We start from the raw sequence: 20,692 nt of genomic DNA, 5'->3' as shown, positions 1-20,692 counted from the left end.
AAACGTTACAGCCGGATCTTCAAGACGACACAATATTTTGATGGCCTAGCTAGTTATCTTCAGGTGAGATGTTGCGGTTGCCGAGTCTTATCACTGATTTTACAGCCTCAGCATAGCATCAGTTCAATGAGGCTCAGCAACAACAGCAGAGGTTATCCCCTTTGAAAGCTCAGACATTTACCCAATCATGTAAAGATACTAATAACCATGCTGTCATGCAACCCCAAAAGTAACTCAAACTATTCTGGATTAACTGCTTCATCAGGTTTTAAAGAGATACTGTGAGCGAAAACTTCCCTACAATTAATAAAATATATATGATACGCAAGACAAGACTGTTGTGAAAATCAAAATCAACAAGGCTGATCAAAAGTTCACATTCATGCTACATAATGATGGTACGGCTACCACATAATTTTTACTGGCTGCAACATATGAATTATTACACCCACACAAAAGGATCTGCAATTACGACAATAGTTTTAGGTAGATGGATGTGTCTATCAAATAAAAACTCCAAAGAACTAAGTTATTTTACTAGCTAGATATCAGTCAGCTGTCTCACATTTTGTATAGCTGAAAAAACACTGGGAGAATATATAGATATAAATCAAGATATCATTAGTTGTTCTATACAGTTTTAGTACGATCTTTATTACTCAAAAGACAAACCCCTTTCAAAAAAAGGCATAAACAATTTTATTAAGTACATACTGCCAAAAAGTGTACTGCATAATTACAAATTTCAGAATACTTTCTAAAATTAATATGGAATTTAAAATAGTAAAGAACGCATGCTGCCCACTATCCAAGCTAAAGCCAAGAAAACATGAATTATGACTCATCTGGCACCTACGGAAAAAAATAACAACTTAACAATGATACATATTTCTCTTATGTTTATATAAAATGTCACAAACACCCAAGTGGTTTAGTTGCATCTTCCTGATAGCAACTGCATATAGGACAAGGAATAACCAGTTTAGTTTAAAAACAATGTGGGCTTCACCTGAAATAAAAGTATACCAGAAAAAGCTGAAATGAAGACAATAAAAACAAGATTAACAGAATTAAAAGAAACTTGAAACCCACATACAATGATAAAACATTTTCAGTATCATAAAATACATAATGAAATGAATGTAAGCAATGAGTGGTTATATTATAAATGTCATTAAAGAAGTATATTTTAATAAGGTTTCATATTTTAATAACAACATACAAGTAAGTACAATATTACTTTTGTATATGAGACAGTTAAAAAGGACTTGTGCACAACATCTTGGACTCGACAATTTATAGTTACTTTAAGAGCTCCAAAGCAAACTGAAGAGATAAAGACACCAAAACCACTCACAAACTGGAAAAATTTCTTACTGAAGGAATATTTAATTTTTATTAGAGATAGCGTAGTTAACTAAAGGGTCATGAATTAGAGCATCAGGCTTTGTATCTATTACAAGATTTGTGGAGAATTGTGTCTTTGCCGATCTTTTTCCCAGCAACTTCACCAATAATAAATACTCTGCAAATAAATCTGGCACTGCAGCCAATTTTACACAGAACAGCTTCCAAATTGATTGTAGCTGTGGAATCATACTCCACACTGGTGATATGATAGTATGAAACTGTGTAGTTTTCACATTTACCACATGAAAAAAGAAACTATGGTGAGATGTAAGGTGACCAACTCTGCTGTATTTCCCAGGGTCTCACATATGATTTCATTTCAGTCCTCCCAGCTCCCTTATTGATTACCTGTTTCTCCAGTATGTTTCATCAATGATCACTATTATAAATATTAATCCCACAAAGTACTGTTGACAGTTCAGATTACCTGACTGACAGATCTTGAAAAGTTTTGTATAATAATCAATACTACTGTCAACACACAGTCTGTTTTTCTGTTCCCACTTCTGCAGAAAGAAGACAGTTTGGCTCAAGGGAATATGAGAAGTGGAATCACAATGACACAGCCTACACGTCTATAGGATTAACAAGAGGGGTTATGTTTACTTGTTTCTCGGTCAGTACTGGCAACCCACGGACAAGCATCTATGGTACAAATAATACAAGGAAGTAACACGGGCTTTGGAAAGCAGATTATACAACCCACAGACCAGCATCTATGGTACAAATAATACAAGGAAGTAACACGGGCTTTGGAAAGCAGATTATACAAAGCCCTTCATATTTAAACACACTTGTTACATTATCTCTCAACTGACTCACACAACACAACAACATTTTACAACACAAAATATGATACCGTACAATATAACAGACTAAAAGTAAGTGAAGTATGTCAGTTTTCTTATATTTATATCTCCACTGTCATCCATGCCAATAAAATGTAATGCTGTTATGCAGATTAAATTATAGCAACTAAATCTCCCTTAAAATCGTGGTCAGATGTTGGTCATCTCACTTAAAATCACAATCAAATGTTGGTCACCCTAGTGAGATACAGTGCAGATACATGGCTCAGAAATACTGCAAAGTCTTGAACTGCTCTTACGAAGTTGACGACTGGTAATTCTTAAGCAAAGTGTAATGTCAAACACACAAATTGAGGCACATAGAAAACCAAGAAAATGTCCACTATGTTTAAAAACAGGCTGCAAGTAATCACAAAAATGGAGGGTAGATTTATAAATGTTCTAGTCATAAACAACTAAGCTTCTCTACATATTTTAAAAAACATACACAAAAACTTTTAAATCCTAATGCAAATAATAGTGCACAGCTTCACCGACTCCGAGAATTCTTTGCCATAGAATTGTTGTTATTGAATTTGTAATGCTTGCACTTCCGTTTTAATCCTGCCACACATCATCATATCGTCTGTCACAGCCAAAATACATTAAGGGGATTTCAGTTACATGGAATGGTGGGAGCAAGCACCAGAAAACAAACATGCATCAAATGGCGCTGAGAGCACAGTGTCAAAGTCTACTATGAATAGCAGTGCAACATCAACAATGTATCACTTTGGTTTGCGTTCAGGCATGTAGCATGCATAACAGTTAGGTGATGTATTAAAAAGCTGTGCAGAAAGATGGAATTTTTCACCCAGCTGAACATCTAATACCATATTGCACCTTATTACTTACTCCATTAGAAATATACTGCAATAAAAATATTGAGTTAAAATAATGGGGGCAATAAAAGTTGTTGATTTTTTGCAGTGAAAAAAATTACCATTTTAACAAACATAATGAGCAACAGAAATATCTACCACAAAAGTATTAACCTATATTTTGCACAATGTATTACAAGTTTTTAACTCACATGTTGAGTCTCCACAAATGGGAAGTAAGCCCACTCATATTTGTTGACAACGATAGCACATGGCAGTTTGAAGAAGAGGGGAGGAGGGGTGTTAAAGCAGGTACACACTGTTTCAAAATATTGACTCCAGCTGAAATATCATAATATATACTGTGTGCTTGCATATCACCACAACAAATGTATTATTCACAAGTAATTCAAATGAACTCAACACACAGTCTTAAACACTGCAGTAACTGTTATGTAATAATCATACTGGTGTACTATGATGATAACTGCAGTCCGTATGGAAAAAACGCACAACTCAAGGCAAGCCTTCCCCTTTCCTCTAGCTGCTCCCAGAGCGTTAATTCCAGTTTCTGCAAACCAATAATAAAGGTGCACCATACAAATTATAAATATAAAATTAATTTAAAATAAATGAATAACTTGACATATGTACATAACATCCTAGGGCTGCCCAATGATGAAACATTTTTTCTTCTTACTTATGGTGAAGGTTTTAGCAGCTGTCACAAATATTAATTATACACATAAAGACAATATTATGAAAAGGATAGATTGATACTCACCATATAGAGCAGATGCTGAGCTGTAAACAGGCACAACAAAAAGACTACTAAATACATAGCCTTCAGCCACAAGACATTCTTCTGAAATATATCACACACATTATATAGACACACACACAGCTCTCACTCATGGCCACTGTCTCTGGCTGTCAGGGCCACAGTCTTTTTGTTGCTCATGTCTGCGACTCAACATTTCCGCTATATGGTGAGTAGCACTCTATCCTTTCCATAATACTGTCACTATTCCATCCTGGATTTTACATTATACAAATAAAGAGTTTACTTATATAGTAGTTTCAGGTACACTAGCAGATTTGATTGCAAACTTCACATCATCATGTTTTAGAGCACCAGATCTTTGTCGCAAATGTAACACAAAATGTCACCATTAAGAAACCATAGTAAACTTATACAATCCACAACACCAAACATCTACGGAAAAACACCAAATAAATTCATTTAATGTCTTTAATAAACAAATTACTTTCACATTTGGAATTTAAATATCATTTGCATACATCCGCCTCTTATTCACTACTTATAATTACATGGTATCACCACTCAGAATGGGGTAACAGCTCAGTCAAACTATTTCTGAATATCCACAAAATATTGTCAATGAAGTTAATGTAATTTTTAAATGACTATTCCAGTGTAAAATTCTTGAAAAGCTAATCCCAAAATATTTTGTTTTACTCTTCTGCAGTGAAGTGTTATTTAGCAAGAGAGAGGAAGGTGGAGGGGTGGAGGGGTGGAGATGAGGTGAGGGAAAGGAACACACAAAGATAGCTTTTATATTTCAGTAAGATGGGGCAGTGGTTGCTATAAAAAAGAACAACTAGAAATATTATAAATAATGGAAGGCTCCACAAGTGGCTATTAATTTCCAATAAAATGTAATAATAAATGAACAAAATTAAATTATTATAAAATACTGCACCACACATACTGTAAAAGTCACAGATCTCATAAGCAGTAAAACCTTTGAAAATGCAGATTTTAACCTGCGTACATTGGCAGATCATAAAATACTCATGGGAATAAATAAATCAATAAATAAATAAATAATAAATAGATTAAGTCTTCAAAACAGATCAAAAATAATTTAACCAATATATGCTACTATACAGTAGCATCCTCATTTAACTTTTACAGATTCACAAAGAAAGTGCACTGCTCCTCCTTCAAACCTAATAACATGTACAAAAATATAGTATTTTAAATATAAATAATTATCTTTTAGTTTATGTTCTGGCATGTGGCATACAATTGTATTTCACACAATAAAATTTCAGTATCTAATCGCCACTTCATTTGTACACACCAACTGTTTCATCAACGTCATAAATGCTCAGATATACTCCATTTTCTTTGTGCCACCAAAGTTATAATGATAATGCCCATTAGCAACACCATTTGACTTGAAAGGAACATTGTATGCCTGATACTCAGGCACTGGGAGCACTGCATAGCCAGTCTGATTGTGCCACGATTGCTGTGAGAATGGCAGCAGTGTCTGTTTCTGGTGAGTTCTCTTTGCATCATATTTTGCCTGCAAGAAAGTTAATGAAAATTGACATTACACAGCAATTTAAATACACATAAAATATAACTAGTGAGATTTAGTTTCATTCAAATGTTTGAATACCCCCCTCCCCTGCCCCGGAGGGACGGAGGAGGGGGAGAGGGACAGACAGACAGACAGACAGACAGACACAGAGAGAGAGAGAGAGAGAGAGAGAGAGAGAGAGAGAGAGAGAGAGAGAGAGCAGCGGGTGGAGGAGGCATATTTTGGCTTTCTGTGTGATCTTATTACTACTGCAGTAAGCATTGATGAACTGACTGCTAATTTTACTTCCAAATTAATCTTCTTTTCACAACTTATATTAAAAGAATAAGGATAGTTTTTGAAGAAAGGCAAAAACATTACAAGAGAGCGCAGTCCAAAAATTTAGAGAGTGGATTAATAAAGAAATTGAGAAAAGTTAAGGTGGTGGTTTTAATGCTTCAGGTATTCTACATAGCCTCCCTCTCCCCTAACCCCTCCAGCTCGGCTACAAAAATCTTCTAACATGTTTATATAATCCTGTGAAACTCTCAGGAAAATTCCTTCTTGGGAATACTGTTCAACTCATGTGACACATTGGCTTGAATGTTGGTTATGTCATCAAAGTGTTGACCATTCTTGTGAATTTCTGTACTTTCTTGTTTTATGGTAGCCTCACGATGATTTTTTCCAGTAAGGAGTTTTCCACATTTTACATTTTGCATTTCAGTCAAGTAACAGCATATGTCTATGTGGCATTTTTGTTTGGGGTGCAGGATGACAAACTTTGCACACACTTTTCTCTTCTTCAGAACATTGTGGAAAATGTGTTGAATATTTGTTTTAGAGATGTTCAGTTCATTGCTCCATTCCAATTTGTGACACAGCAACACTGACACACCACGCCTCCACATCCACTACTTAACGCAACCTGCTCACAACTGACTGGGTGAATGGACATTTGTTTTTTACAAATGTTAGTTCAAGCTGCTACCACAGTTACTGTGCTGATGTTGCTTAAACACCAGGAATAAAAGCAGTCTCTGGACTTTTTGGACAGACAATGGATAAGCAGACTTCTGAATTTTCCTTTGTGACCACGTGTGCCATATACGTCAGATTCAAAATTCTAGGTTCTAATGTTTACTGTTCATCTCGTTTTCGCAAATCTTATAATGATTGTATAAATACTCTTGTGTATCATGACATATTGTGTATTTTCAAGCATCTGCAAGTGACATGAAAAACTTTTACTATATTGTCGATGTAAACTTGATTTGTACTTTTTAGAAACTTTTCACAACAGTATCGTCATTCAAATATAATCATTCCCTAATTTCATTGTAAATTTACATGAAATAAGATACAGTATATTTTTGAGAATTTTTGAATAATTGCTTGAGAAATTTTGTGCTTAGGAATGTTGTGCACAACTTATTTCATAGTAAGTTAGCTTTTGTTATTTACAGTTACTGTAAATAACTAACATGCTGTGTCATACTAGTTTTCTCTTTTAATACAAGTGTATATTGTCTGCATTTATTATAAATTAATGCAGTTGTTGAATTTCTTGGTAATCGTAATCTCAAAAACAATTAAGAGAAACAATAAATTTTACAGCAATTTTCTGTTGTCATAATACATCTCTCATTTTGGCTGTTAATAGCTTTAGTTCTAGTTGTAGCATACCAGACCCGTAAATCAGGAGACACACTCATCGAACTTAGTTTATAGTTATTTGTTTATGGTGTGTCTGTGCTATCAGAGACAAAACACAAATGATATTCCTTAATCTGTTTTTATTGGGAAAAACCAATAAACAAAAACACTGCTGATGTCAACAAAGTAGTAAATACAACACACAATTTAAGCATGAAACAAAGTATGGATTCCACTTCAGATCTTATAATAGAATAACAATAAAATAAAATGTTTACCTTGCAAGTCTCTCTTTTGAGAAAGTACACCAAAGAGAAGGCGGAAACAAAACTACTAGATAGGGGTGAGCACAGCATGCCAAAAAACTGTCCAGGGAGGCTAGACCACTGTTACACAACACTCCTGAGTCACAGACCAAAGCTACCATTCCTGACAATCCAGGACTACCAGACAATTAAGCATGTAGATGTTGTGGCTAGGATGGCTGTTACCTACAAGTCTGGGCAGCATGTCAAACTGCATTCTCACTGACTGTGTGCCAGCTTATAAGGCCAGTTGGTCGATGGATCTTCTGGGACAGTTTTCAATCATGCGTGTGGTGTTGGAAAATAGTCCGCTTATATATGAAGTCTTCACGGGTTGTCAGCCGAGTAGCATCGTTGTCTCGTAGCAACGTTTCAGTGGAATGCGTCTCCATCATCTTCAGGCTGGTGGCGGTGGTGGTGGTGGTGGTGGTGGTGGTGGTGGTGGTGCTGGTGGTGGTGGTGGTGGGGGGGGGGGGGGCGGCACGTGCGCCGGGTTCGAGTCCCGGCGTCCGTCTCTGTCTGCTCCATCCGCAGCCCTTGGTGCCTTGGTGGAACAGAACGTTCTTCTCTGATTTTCCTGACTGCAGGCTCCCAGGCTGTGCTGAGATGGTAGCCACTGTCGCGGTTGATTAGGTTGTCGTGTAACCGTATTTCTATGGACGCTTTGATTACTGAGTCCCAAAAACCGTTTGTACTGCATATTTTCTTTGTCCCCTCGAAATCGAAGGTGTGCTTCTCGTCAATACTACGTTCCACCACAGCAGATTTGTTGGTCTGACCCAAGCGTACATGCCTAACGTGTTCACTGCGGCGCTGTGAGATGCAACACAGTGTCTGTCCTATATACTGCATCCCACATTAGCATCCGACCTTGTACACACCTGGTGCCGTTAGACCTAGTGGATCCTTGGTTGATTTTTCCTGCTGCGCGGAAAACGGTCTTCACTTTATGTTTCTTGAGAATTCTCGCGATCTTGGACGTCAGAGGCGTATGGCAAGAACGCACAGCCCATTGCTTCGTCTTCATCCGGTCTTCAGAGTTCTCCTTATTTGTGTCTGTATCCATTTTTCTTGAAGGTGTCCTTTAGGTGTTGCAACTTTCCTGGCAAACTTTCCTTATCACAGATGGACCTGGCCCTGTGCACTAAGGTGTGGAGTACAGCATTGTGTTGCGCAGGGTGGTGGCAGCTATTGGCATTAAGATAAGAGGCCCGTGTGTGTTTTCTTTCTATACACTGCGTGTCCCAGCGTGCCATCCATGTTTCTTGTGATCAGGATATCCAGAGGGGGTAAGCTTCTGTTCTTTTCTATCTTCATGGCAAATTTGATATTTCCATGTACGCTGTTGAGGTGTTGATGGAACTCTAGCAGTTTGTCCCTGCCATGTGGCCAAACTACAAAGGTATCGTCAACGTACCTGTAGAAGGCTTTTGGCTTGTGTTTAGCAGTGTCCAGTGCTAGCTTTTCGAAGTGCTCCATGTATGGGTCAGCTATGCCTGGTGCTAGGGGGGAGCCCATAACTACACCACCTATCTGCTCGTAGAACAGCCTGGGAGCCTGCAATCAGGAAAATCAGAGAAGAACGTTCCGTTCCACCAAGGACTGTGGGCGAAGCAGACAGAGACGGACGCCGATCCAGGCATATCGGGCGATTCCGCGGACGCGTAATTGGCCGGCCGTAGGAAGCGGAGAACAGTCCAGCAGAGATATAAGCCCGCGACCGACGATATCCCGACACTTCGCCTGAAGATGATGGAGACGCATTCCCTAGAAACGTTGCTACGAGGCGACGATGCTACTCGGCTGACAACCCGTGAAGATTTCATATATGAAATTTGCCAAGAAAGCCAGCACTCGCATATAATAGTCTGCTTGTTGACCACGACCTCTGGTGCTGCTGTCAATCCATGGGCTCAGGTAGCACACCCTGGCAGCTATTGGCCGAGCCATGGGACTGTGTTTTCGTCTCTGGCAAGGGCCTCAGTCATACCGTAAACATCTGCTTTGGTTTCACTCGCTGTGATGAAGGCATCTTGCACCTCTGTTCTGTCATGTGGGATGTGGATATTGCAGGCAGATTGGACACATGCTACAAAATCTTGCCCCAGCCACAATGCAGCCCCACTGTGTATGCTGCTCTCAGGCATGGGATTGAGTTAGTCGCTGTTCGTAAGCAGCTGGAAACTGCCCTGACTGTCAAGCCAATGGACCTTTTGCAAATGGCAGTGTTGTGAGGGCTACTGAGATTCATGTACCATAAATACCGGAGGTCCCACAGGCATTACCCTCTCCTGTGGATACTGTCTCTGCTACAGGACGTGCAGGATCTATCACTAGTTGTCCACTTGATTGTGAGGGACGAGTTAATGGTAGATCTAAGTGCCCTATACTCGGGAGACAGGGTCCAGGGAGAGCTCAGGATGTTAAACTCAGCCCATTAACTAACAAATATGAGGTGCTAAAAGTGAATCATCTGCTGTTGGGAAAGGTACTGTGTCCCATGTCACGGGGGAAGCCCACGCAAACGGGTAGCAGTCTCTTAATCATCAGCAGTTCAAACTTGCACTGAATAATGGTACCCAGTATGGAAATGGCAGCAAGGTATGGGATGGAACACCATGTGCACTTAGTATGACAGAGAAGTATGAGAATAGCAGCCTCGCTCGGAGTTTCAACGAAGCTCACAATCTGCAGCATTGTAACCAGAACAGTTCATAACTCCCTGGTTCCACGCTAAGTGGAAGGCTTGAACAAGAGGCTGCGAAGGTTCTTTGAATGCAACTTCCAGTAGTTGAGTCATAGGGTTGAGAACTGTAAGGTTCCGCTAAATGGGTCAGTTGTGTACTTCACATCAGAGGCTATGTGTGGGGTAAACACAAGTTTGTTTGTTTTTCGATTAGGCAAATCAACAAATCTCCATTCAATCCAGATAATGATAGCTGTAGGAGAACAGTGAGTATCAGTGTAAGATCCAAATAGATGCCACCCCGACGAGATAGTATTAAAATCTGGGTGATTAACTATTGAAGCATTCACAACAAAGTGCCAGAGTTAGAAGTGATCCTAAAATGCAGTGAAGCTGCCATAGTACTATGTACAGAAAGCTGCTTAAGACTTGAAATCAACAGAAGTGTGATTTCTGGGAAAAACTTAAGCATGAACAGAAAGGATAGGCCAGTGAGAAATTGAGGTGTTGTATTTGTTGCAGTGAAACTTAAATCTGTCAACGTCAGAAACTGAAGCTGTGTGTGAGAATGTTTGGGCAAAACTCAATACCAGCGTTGGACATAAGATTATAATTGGCTCTTTCTAACAACAACTAAACTCACTTCCAAATGTAACCAGAAACTTAAGAGGAAACCTCAGTTCATTAGTACGAAAGTTCCTCAGTTATACTGTAGTCATTGGAGAAGACTTTAATCATTCAACTATCAATTGATCAATTGGGATAATTACAGTTTTGTTAGTGGTGGATGTGACAAGACATTCCGTGAAACATTACTAAATGCTTTCTCTGAAAACTACCTAGAACACAACCACTCACGATGAACATATATTAGGATCTAATGGCAACAAATAGATTTCATGGTGGTTTTTTTTTTACCATACTGAAATTGAATTGGTACCAGTGGCCATGAAGGAGTTGTGCTGTCAATGAGTACCCAAGGCCGAATAAAGCAAGTAGAAACATTTACATGTTCATTTTTATTCATTTATTTATTTTTTAGGGCATAACAACAACCTGAAGTCATAAGCACCCCTATCATAACCTTACTACAGCAAGTAAAAGAAGTTTAAAGTGACTATACATCAATCCCAACGAACGGAAGGAAAGGGAGCTTAAAACATGGACTTCCCCTTGGAGAAAGGTCCACAAAATACACCGCAGAGACAGTGGAGATACTGAACCAAAGATTAAATGTCCTTCACCATATTGCTACGATACATAAAAAGTAAAATGTGGTCGACAGCTCTCATGTTATCGCTAACATGGCCAATAGCTCAGACGACAAACATACACTGGAATGTAAGAGATTAGAAAAAGAGCACTGGGTCAGGAAATGGTGAACCATCAGAGGCTGATGACAGTGAGCACAAAGTGGTGGAAGATAACCATGTAACAAACGGCAATGGCTCAAATGACAGTCCCCAACGTGCAACCTAGATAAAATGATTCCGCGCGACGAGAAGGCAGAGAGGAGGTTGGCCAAGCTGTTGGGAGAGGTTCAATTCCCCGGAGTTTGTTTCTGTGAAGAGACCATTGGTGATGCTGAAGTGACACCATCTGCCAACAGACAGCAACACAGAGAACATCTGAGGGAATGGAAGAGCTAGCAGGTCATGATAGGAGGATTGCGGCCTTGGTAGCAGCATCGACAGACTTGTTTCCCGTCAGACCCAGGTGACAAGAACCCACATAAACATCACCATGGCTCTCTCAACAGTGAGCTAGTGGGAGCTTTCTTCGATTCTTTGCACTAAGGGATGGACTGTGTACAGCACACAGAGGCTCTGAAGGGAACTAAGAGAATTGGAGCATATAACACAATTGAAAAGTCTGTGTCACCAGGTGTACTGGGTGGTCAGATAGAAGGTGAAGAGCTCTGTGGTAAAAATCAAGCAGTGTTCAGCAATCCAGTACCAAAAATTGTCGGTGCCAATGACAAAGGCACACCCGACACCACACCACAGTTGGTCTCCGAGCCATCAGTGTACACGAAGGTGCTATCACTAAGTTGTGTGCCAAGGTTGGGAAACTTATAGCAATAGATTTAATCTGGAGTAGTGTCCTTGGGAAGCAAATGAAGTCTTAGATTAATATGGTTCGTCACACAAAGCCAAGGCGGTGAAGGGTTCACACCCATCAGGAATGCAGCAGGTAGCACGAAGTTAAGCTCCCGAAGCAGTATCCAAAAGTGAACTCCAGTAGGTAACAGAGAGGAAGGACATGCCCCATACTGGTGAACAAGTGAGTCATTGAAAAAGTGAGCATAGGACGGGTGGCTGGGCATGGCAGACAAATGGAATGTGTATCCACTGAGGAGGATATCCAGACGGTATGACAGTGCTGATATGGCAGCTTCTGCTTAGAGACTCTCAACTGCGCTAGTGAAAAGGAGCAAGTGGCCAAACTTATTCCATGATGGTGGACTGTTTAAGATGACATAATACAGATGGATGGGCAGAGGAATAAACAGAACACCCATAGCCTAGTTGTGAACAAACATGGGATCAGTACAAATGGAGGAGAGAGAACCGATCTGCTACCCAGGACGCACTGCTTTGGACACAAAGGGCATTGAGGGACCAGGTACAGTGTGCAGCCAGGTAAAGACACATGGGTGGATCAAGAAAGTTTCCTATCAAGCATGAGCCCCAGGAATTTCACAGTTTCAGTGAACAGAAGAGCAACAAGCCCAAGCTGTAAAGACAGTGGAAGAAACCCATTGCTCTGCCAGAAATTCATACATACGAGTTTGTCAGTGGAAATGTGAAAGCCATTGTCAATGCTTCACCAGCAAACGCAATGGAGACATCGCTGAAGATGCCGCTCAAGAAGACAAGTCCATATAGAACTGCAACAGAGCGTAAAGTAGTCGATGAAAACGGAGCTAGAGATGTCTGGTGGGACAGTTGTTAATAGGGTTAATGGTTACAGCAAAGAGGGTGACGCTCAGGATGGAGCCTTGAGGCACCCCATTCTGCTGGAAAAAGGTGTCCGACAAGGCCGAACCCATACATTACTTGAAAACTCAGCCTTAAAAATTTGTGAATGAAATGGGGGCAGGTGCACTTGGAAGCAACACGTGTATAGAGTACGGGGGATACCAGTCCTGCAGCACGGGTCGTAGGCTTCCTCCAAATCAAAAAACATGTCCACAAGCTGGTATTTCCACAGAAAACCATTCATGACATGGGTTGACTAAGTGTCAAATGGTCAACTGCAGAACAGCGCACATGAAAGCCACACTGTGCAGAGGTTTGTAGATTGTGAGACTCGAGCCATCATACCAGCCAGCCATGAATCATACATTCCAGCACCTTGCAAACACAGCTGCTGAGGGAAATGGAGCATCAACTAGAAAGAAGCTGTTTGCCCTTACTGGGCTTAGGTATGGGTAGAACACTGGTGTCGTGCTAGCATCTGGGAAACATGCCATCTGCCCAAATATGATTATACAAATGAAGGAGAAAGTGCTTGCCTACAAGATAAAGGCGCTGCAACATATGAATGTGAACATCGTCCTGTTATGGGTTGGAAGATTGGGATGAGGTAAGAGTATGGCCAAGCTCCCTCATAGCACAGGCAGCATTGTAGCATTCATGATTCTGAGAGGAAAAGGGTAAGACCTGAGCCTCTTCCACTCATTTTTGAGAGAGGATAGCAGGGTGAGCTTGAAATCTCCGAAAAATAATGGCCCAAGGCATTGGAGATGGCAATAGGGTCCACAATGTCATCACCTGTTACAGTGAGGCTGGAAACTGGGGGAATGAATCCTTGAACTCTAGTTACAGAGAGCCAATGGAGCCTGCCCCACATGATGGAAGAGGGAGTGAAACTGTTGACAGAACCAGTAAAGGAAATCCAGCTAGTTTTTTGCTACCCTGAAGACTGTGATGACACTGCACACAACTGTTTATAATACAGGGTGTATACGTGGACGACGAAAAAAAATTCCCGGATTTTTCCCAGATTTCCCGGTTAAAAATATACTTTCTCCTGGATGAAAACACATTTTTTCTGTGTTAAGTAACAGTATACTTTTCCTCGAAACTGTAAAACTTATCAATCCTTTAAACGGTTGTGGTTTTATACACCGGCGTAGTATTTCCCAGCACTTTAGACAACTAAACTCAGGGGAAAAAACACGTTTTAGAAAGATGTCTGAAGTGCAGCAACATGTACACCGCATATTTTCGTATTACGAAAGTATAAATTCGAATTCCACCAAACACCCCATGTTACTTTCCGAAGGATTGAAATCGAGATTGCGATGTGCTTTTGTGAGCCAGTTGTAGCTCATGTCAAGCGATCTCGCCAGCTGATAACAGCGGATATTCAGATCATAGGACACGTGACGTAGTCAGCCAATAACAGTAGCGTGAACACACAAATAGGAAAAGGTAATGGTTTAAATCAATATACATATATACATAGTGCTGCTACAAGAAAAGAAAAGCTTTTACGTTTAATATTGGTCCCTAAGATTAATAAGCTGCAGGAGAAGCTAAGCTTTAACACATAATGATCATTTTTGCACCTGTTACACTTTAAAGATACATCACAAAAATGTGCCAGTAAATTTTTTAGCAACGACATCTGACCACCTGGGCTCGAAAATATTCTAAATGGTCGCCCTCAAAGATTTGATATTTGAATGAGAGTCAAATGCTCTGTGATTTAAAAAATTCATCGGACATTTGCGCGCACAGAGTTCATCTTGCGTAAAAGGAAATTTACTTTGAAGTAACGCTTTCCAAACAACCATTTGCAATATTTTCCCGCGACCTGTTAGAAATAGAATCGTTTCAGCAGTTGCCAGAGTGCGCCAAATAACAGGTGTTGCAGCGCTTGCGCAGCTATGACGATGCAGGAAGCCCGTATGTTTGTACGTGTAAAACATTAAAAGATCTTACATTATGTCATAAAAGAAACAAGACATTAGAAGACACTCCAAGAGCATGGGAATTTTGTGAACTATACTAAAATGCATCATTCGGCTTAAAGTGCACATTCGTATGTCCAGATTCAGATGTAAATTTTCTTGGAGTACTGCATTATCTCATGTTTGGTTCTTTATTGAGACATAATGCCATACGTGCTAGAAGATGAAAACATGAACTTGAAATGCAGTGAACAGTTGAAACTAGCCAATAGTGTGAAATTAAACACTTAGTTTCAAATAAATTGACTGCCTCAGCAGAAAAGATTAGATAAAGTCAAATATATTTAATAAAACCGACAAAAATAACTTCATTGTTCTGCAAGGCGATTAACGCTTGACTGTCAGAAAGGTGGAAACAAAATAAAATCTGTAACTAATGACATATTTTAGCCTTCCGTAACTATGTGAATGTATTTTAATTCACTTGATAGGTCCCGGCCACAGAAATCCGTTTTGTTTTCATTTTAAGTGAGAGCAATAAACGAAGAGGAAACAGCCAAATCACTTAACGTAAACACGGGTCACGTGGAGACTACCACCTCCCACTACAACTCAGACTGCTCTGTAAATCAGGTCCGGATATAGGATATTTCCGAACCGGGGTGATATTAGATAGTGGCGCTCCCCCCTCCCTTGAGCATTTGAGGTAAGAAGCCAAAAATTTAAAAATCGACTTTTCAAAAATACCTTCATTTTGTAGGACACATCTTCCTGAAGAGTCTGAGACATAAAACACATATATTCGAGGGAACATAAGACATGTTATTTGGTCTTAAGTGTGGCAAAGTGCAGTGCCACGCCTCTCCACACAGCATTCTTCCATCGCACGTCTCCTGTATTTCGCTCTGTGGAATTCAAACATGTAATATTTTGTAATGGAATGGGTGCCATCAAACTATATTCACACCAGTGGAAATTAAAATGTCCTGTGGTGCCTCTCCTGCTCCCAGTTGGCCGGTTTGACATCCTGCTCCTCTTTATTGACATCTTTTAAAAAAATCTCAGAATTAATACTGGTTGGGATTATTTGTAACAGGCAGAACAAGAACTCTTCAGAAAATTTGCAGTCTTTATTGCGTACTATGTAATAACTTGCTGATTTGTGTGACATAAAATTAAATAAAGGATATGTAAAATGAGTTAAGACAAGAGACAAGCAAGACAGTACACGGTTCTTCAATCTTTAAGTCCTAGCTTCTTTTCTCTCTAATCTTGCCACAGCTTTATATGGCGTACTTTCCTTTCTGGGAAAGAATCTACTACCTCAACAAAGTTTGTCAACGTTTTGCTACATGAAAAAATGAAATGTCGTTGTCTAATACTAGAAAAGCATTGTACCCAAGACTGGTGTTGTTTCTCGATCTGATTACGTGTATTTTGTCACTGCTATATACCTAAAACGAAACAGGCCTGCTGAATATTGGAGCAGTTGTTACACACACCAAATAAACGAGTGTTTTGGCACAAATGGTCATTTTTATAACATGACGGAATATAATTCACGAAGTACCAATATCAAATGCCTATTAGGCCTACTACAAGCAAAACGTTTTGAGTTAGGAAATAGTTTCACATTTCATTCATACACTCTAGCTTCTGAAGCACGAGATCGAAAAGTAGTAGTACTAAATTTTTAAATAAATTTCAAATCGTCATATTCTCCCATAATTTGTGAGAGTCCCCGTTTCTTCTCCTTCCTCGTTCTAACAAACAATCTTATCACTAATTCTGTAACTATTCCTATCAGTGTCAAAACTTATTCTCTGGTTAATTTTGTCACCGGTTTAGTTATCCGGTTGGGCGTTATTACATGTTCGTACAACGCATTTTCCACGCTACTCCCAGAATAGAACTTTAGCGGCTGCTAGCCGGGGACTGTATAACTGGCCCTTAGCAGTGTAGCGGTCTGGCCAAAAATTTTCTTCAAAATTTCATTTTCTTGGACACATGGAGGAAACAATATGCAATCTTTGTTGCCTGTTATTCCTGTTAGTCATTTTTTTCCACTCTGATAGTCTGAATCTATGGAATTCGCTAGTTGTTATAACAACGCTGATCATTTGCAAACCCAGTCAACCACATAAACAGCAGATGGCATTCATCCGTTCGGCTTTATTCCGCTCAGCTCGCATGGACCCGTTCCTATTTGTCTGCAGGAAAGTTTATTTCTACATGTGACGGGGATTCCCCTGGCAGAAACATCACGTACACTATGCACGCATTCAAAAATCAACTTACGATTCTTTCAGAAATCAACTTAGAATTTGTACAAAAATGTTCAAAAACCAACAGGGATGCATTCAAAATCATATGAGAAATCGATAGACCAACGTGTGCTGGGTGCTAGGGGCTTTGTGAAACAAGGTCTTTTTCCAGGGTGTATACAAGGACGAGAAAAAAAAATTCCCGGATTTTTCCCGGATTTCCCGGTTAAAAATACACTTTCTCCCACATGAAAACACTTTTTCCGCATTATTAAGGAACAGTATATTTTCCCTCGGAATTGTAAAATTTATCAATCCTTAGAATGGCTATGTTTTTATACACGGGCGTAGAATTTCCCGGGACTTTAGAAGACGAAACTCAGGGAAGAAAACCCCTTTTGGAAAGATTTTTGATTTGCAGCAACATGTACGTTGCTTATTTTTGTATTGTGAAAGTATAAATTCAAATTCCACCAAACACCGCATGTTACTTTCTGAACCATTGTAATCGAGATCACGATGTGCTTTTGTAAGCCTGTCATAGCTCATGTCATGTGATGTCGTCAGCTAATAGTAACATCACTGTTAAGTAGCATGGATACACAAATTGGAAAGGTAATGTTTTTAATTAATATAAGTTGTGCTGCTACAAGAAAAGCACAGCTTACACATATAATATTGGTCTCCAAGGTTAATAAGCTGCAAGAGAAGCTAAGCTTTCACATGTAATGTTGCTCTTTTTTGCGCGTGTTACACTTTAAGATATATCACACAAATGTGCCAGTAAAATTTTTAGCTGAGTCCAGTAACTTGTCCTCAAAGTTTCCCCACATGTAAATTAGCTACCGCAGAAGAGAGAGAGCTTCCCGTAGCACTACATCAATTTGCTCATGATAACGACATGAATGTCTGGGCAAAAAATATTTCTAAATGGCTCATCCTCATACACTCTGTGAAAAAAATGGCTCGTCCTCAAACACTCTTGTGATTTAAGAAGTTCATCGTACAGTGTTGCACATAGTTCAACTTGCGTAAAAGGAAATTTACTTTGAAAGTAACGCTTTTCAAACCACCATTCTCAATATTTTCCCATGACCTGTTAGAAATAGGTTCATTTCAGTAGTCATCAGAGAGCCAGATGACAGGTGCCGCCACATTTTGGCAGCTACTGTGACGCAGGAAGCCCATATGTTCGCATGTTTAAAACATTAAAAGATCTTACATTATGTCATAAAAGAAAAAAGACATAAGAGGATACTCCAAGAGCATCGGAATTTCATGAATCATACTAAAATGGCACATTTAAAGCGCATACTTAAAGAGCACATTCGTAGGTCCAGATTCCCAATGAAGTAGGCCTCGACCTGATATTCAGCTTTTCAGTGTGGGTTCCGGGATGTGAATTTTCTTGGAGTACCAGTGCTGTATTAACTCATTTTTGATTCTATATTATGGCATAATGCCATACGTGCTAGAAGGTGAAAACGTGCACTTGAAATGCAGCAAGCTGTTGAAATTAGCCAAGAGTGTGGAACTAAACACTTTGAAATACATTGACTGCCTCAGCGTAAAAGATTAATAAAAACCAAATTTTTTAGCAAACCAACAAAAATAACTTCATTGTTCCACAATTGCATGACTGTCAGAAAAGTGGAAATAAAATAAAATCTGAAACTAATAACATATATTAGCCTTCCATGATTATGTGAATGTCTTTTAATTCACTTGTTTTCATTTCACGTGAGAGCAGTAAATGAAGAGGAAACAGCAAACTTACTAAAGTGTAAACACGGGTCACATGGAGACTACACATCCCCACTACAACTCAGACTGCTCTGCGCATCAGCTCCGGATCTACGATAATTCCGAACCGGGGCAATACTGCGATAATAGCGCCCCGCCCCTCCCTCGAGCGTTTGAGATACCAAGTCAAAAATTTGTTCATTTTGTACATCTTTCTGAAGAGCCTGATACATAAAACATGTATGTTCGAGGAAATGTAAGAAATGTTATTTGGTCTTAAATGTGCCAGAGTGCAGTGCCACCCGTCTTCACACAGCATTCTTCTATTGCACGTCACTGTATTTCGCTCCGTGGAATTGTAAAGTGTATATTTTGTACTGGATGCCATCAAACTATATTCAGGACAGTGGAAATTAAAATTTTCTGTGGTGCCTCTCCTGCTCCCAGTTGCTCGGTTTGACATCATCCCCCCCCCCCCCCTCTCTCTCTCTCTCTCTCTTTTTAACTTTGCAATTAATACTGGATGGGATTATTTGTAATCGGGAGAACAAGAACTCTTCAGAAAATTTGCAGTCTCTATTGCCTATTATGTAATAACTAATAATTTTCTGTTTTGGGTGACATAAAATTAAATATAGGATACATAAAACCAGTAAAGACAAGAGACAAACAAGATAGTACACATTTCTTCGGTCTTTAGCTCCTAGCATTATTTTTTCTCTAATCTTGCTACAGCTTTACATGGCGTGCTTTCCTTTCTGCGAAAGAATCTATTACCTCATCGAAGTTCGTCAAACGTTTTGCTATATGAAAAATCGAATTGTTGCTGTCTAATACTGCGCAAGTTATTAATACAAATAGTACCGAAGACTGGTGTGGTTTCTCGATCTGATTACATCTATTTTGTCACTGTCTGCTACGTAAAACAAAATAGGTCTTTCTCACACTGCAGAAGTTGTAACACACACCAAATAAACGAGACTGTTTTAGTACAAAACACGACAGAATATAGTTCACGAAGACCAACATAAAATGCCTAATCGGCCTACTATAAGCAAAAAGCTTTATGTTAGAAAATAGTTTCACATTTCACACATACGCTCCTGTTTCTTGAGCTTGATATCGAAAAGTAGTAGCACAGGATTTTTATATAAATTTGGAATCTTCATATTCTTCCCTCATTTGTGTGATCCCCGTTCTTCTCCTTCCTCGTTCTAACAATCAATCTCGTCATGACTAATTCTGGAACTATTCCAGCCTTTGTCAAAACTTATTCGCCGGTTAACTTCACTAACCCCACCAGAATCACCGGTTTAGTTATCTCTGATTATTCTCTGGTTCGGTGTTGTTATTTTCGTACAAATCATTTTCCGTGGTACATCCAGAATAGAACTTAAGCGGCTGCTAGACGGGGACTGTACAACTGGCCTTTACTAGTGTAGCGATCTGGCCAAAAATTTTCTAACATTTTCCTGAATACACTGAGAAGATAACACGTAATCTTTCTTACCTGTTATTCCTGTTAGTCGTTTATTTCCACTCTGGAAGTCTGAATCTATGGATTTCCCTACTAAGTATAACAATGCTGATTATTCGCAATCCCAATCAAGAACATAAAAGACAGTGATTGGCGTTCACCCGTTCGGCTTTACTCCGCTCAGCTCGTATAGCTCGGTCTCCTTCTTCCTGCAGGAAAGTTTATTTC

General features: G+C 39.5%; 1 protein-coding gene across 1 annotated transcript in view; it reads right to left on the bottom strand.

Moving 5' to 3' along the window:
• Positions 1 to 675: 675 nt before the first annotated feature.
• The window catches only part of LOC126248082 (solute carrier family 35 member E1 homolog), a 63,209-nt gene continuing 43,192 nt past the window's right edge, over positions 676 to 20,692 (bottom strand). Inside the window, exon 6 of the mRNA XM_049948740.1 lies at positions 676 to 5,415. Within this exon, the coding sequence (XP_049804697.1) occupies positions 5,215 to 5,415 (201 nt within the window). The 3' untranslated portion in view covers positions 676 to 5,214. The remainder of the gene's footprint in view (positions 5,416 to 20,692) is intronic.

This window comes from Schistocerca nitens, chromosome 3 (genome assembly GCF_023898315.1).
Source record: "Schistocerca nitens isolate TAMUIC-IGC-003100 chromosome 3, iqSchNite1.1, whole genome shotgun sequence".
Taxonomy (NCBI): Eukaryota; Metazoa; Arthropoda; class Insecta; order Orthoptera; family Acrididae; genus Schistocerca; species Schistocerca nitens.
This window is presented reverse-complemented; position numbering and strand designations above follow the sequence as displayed.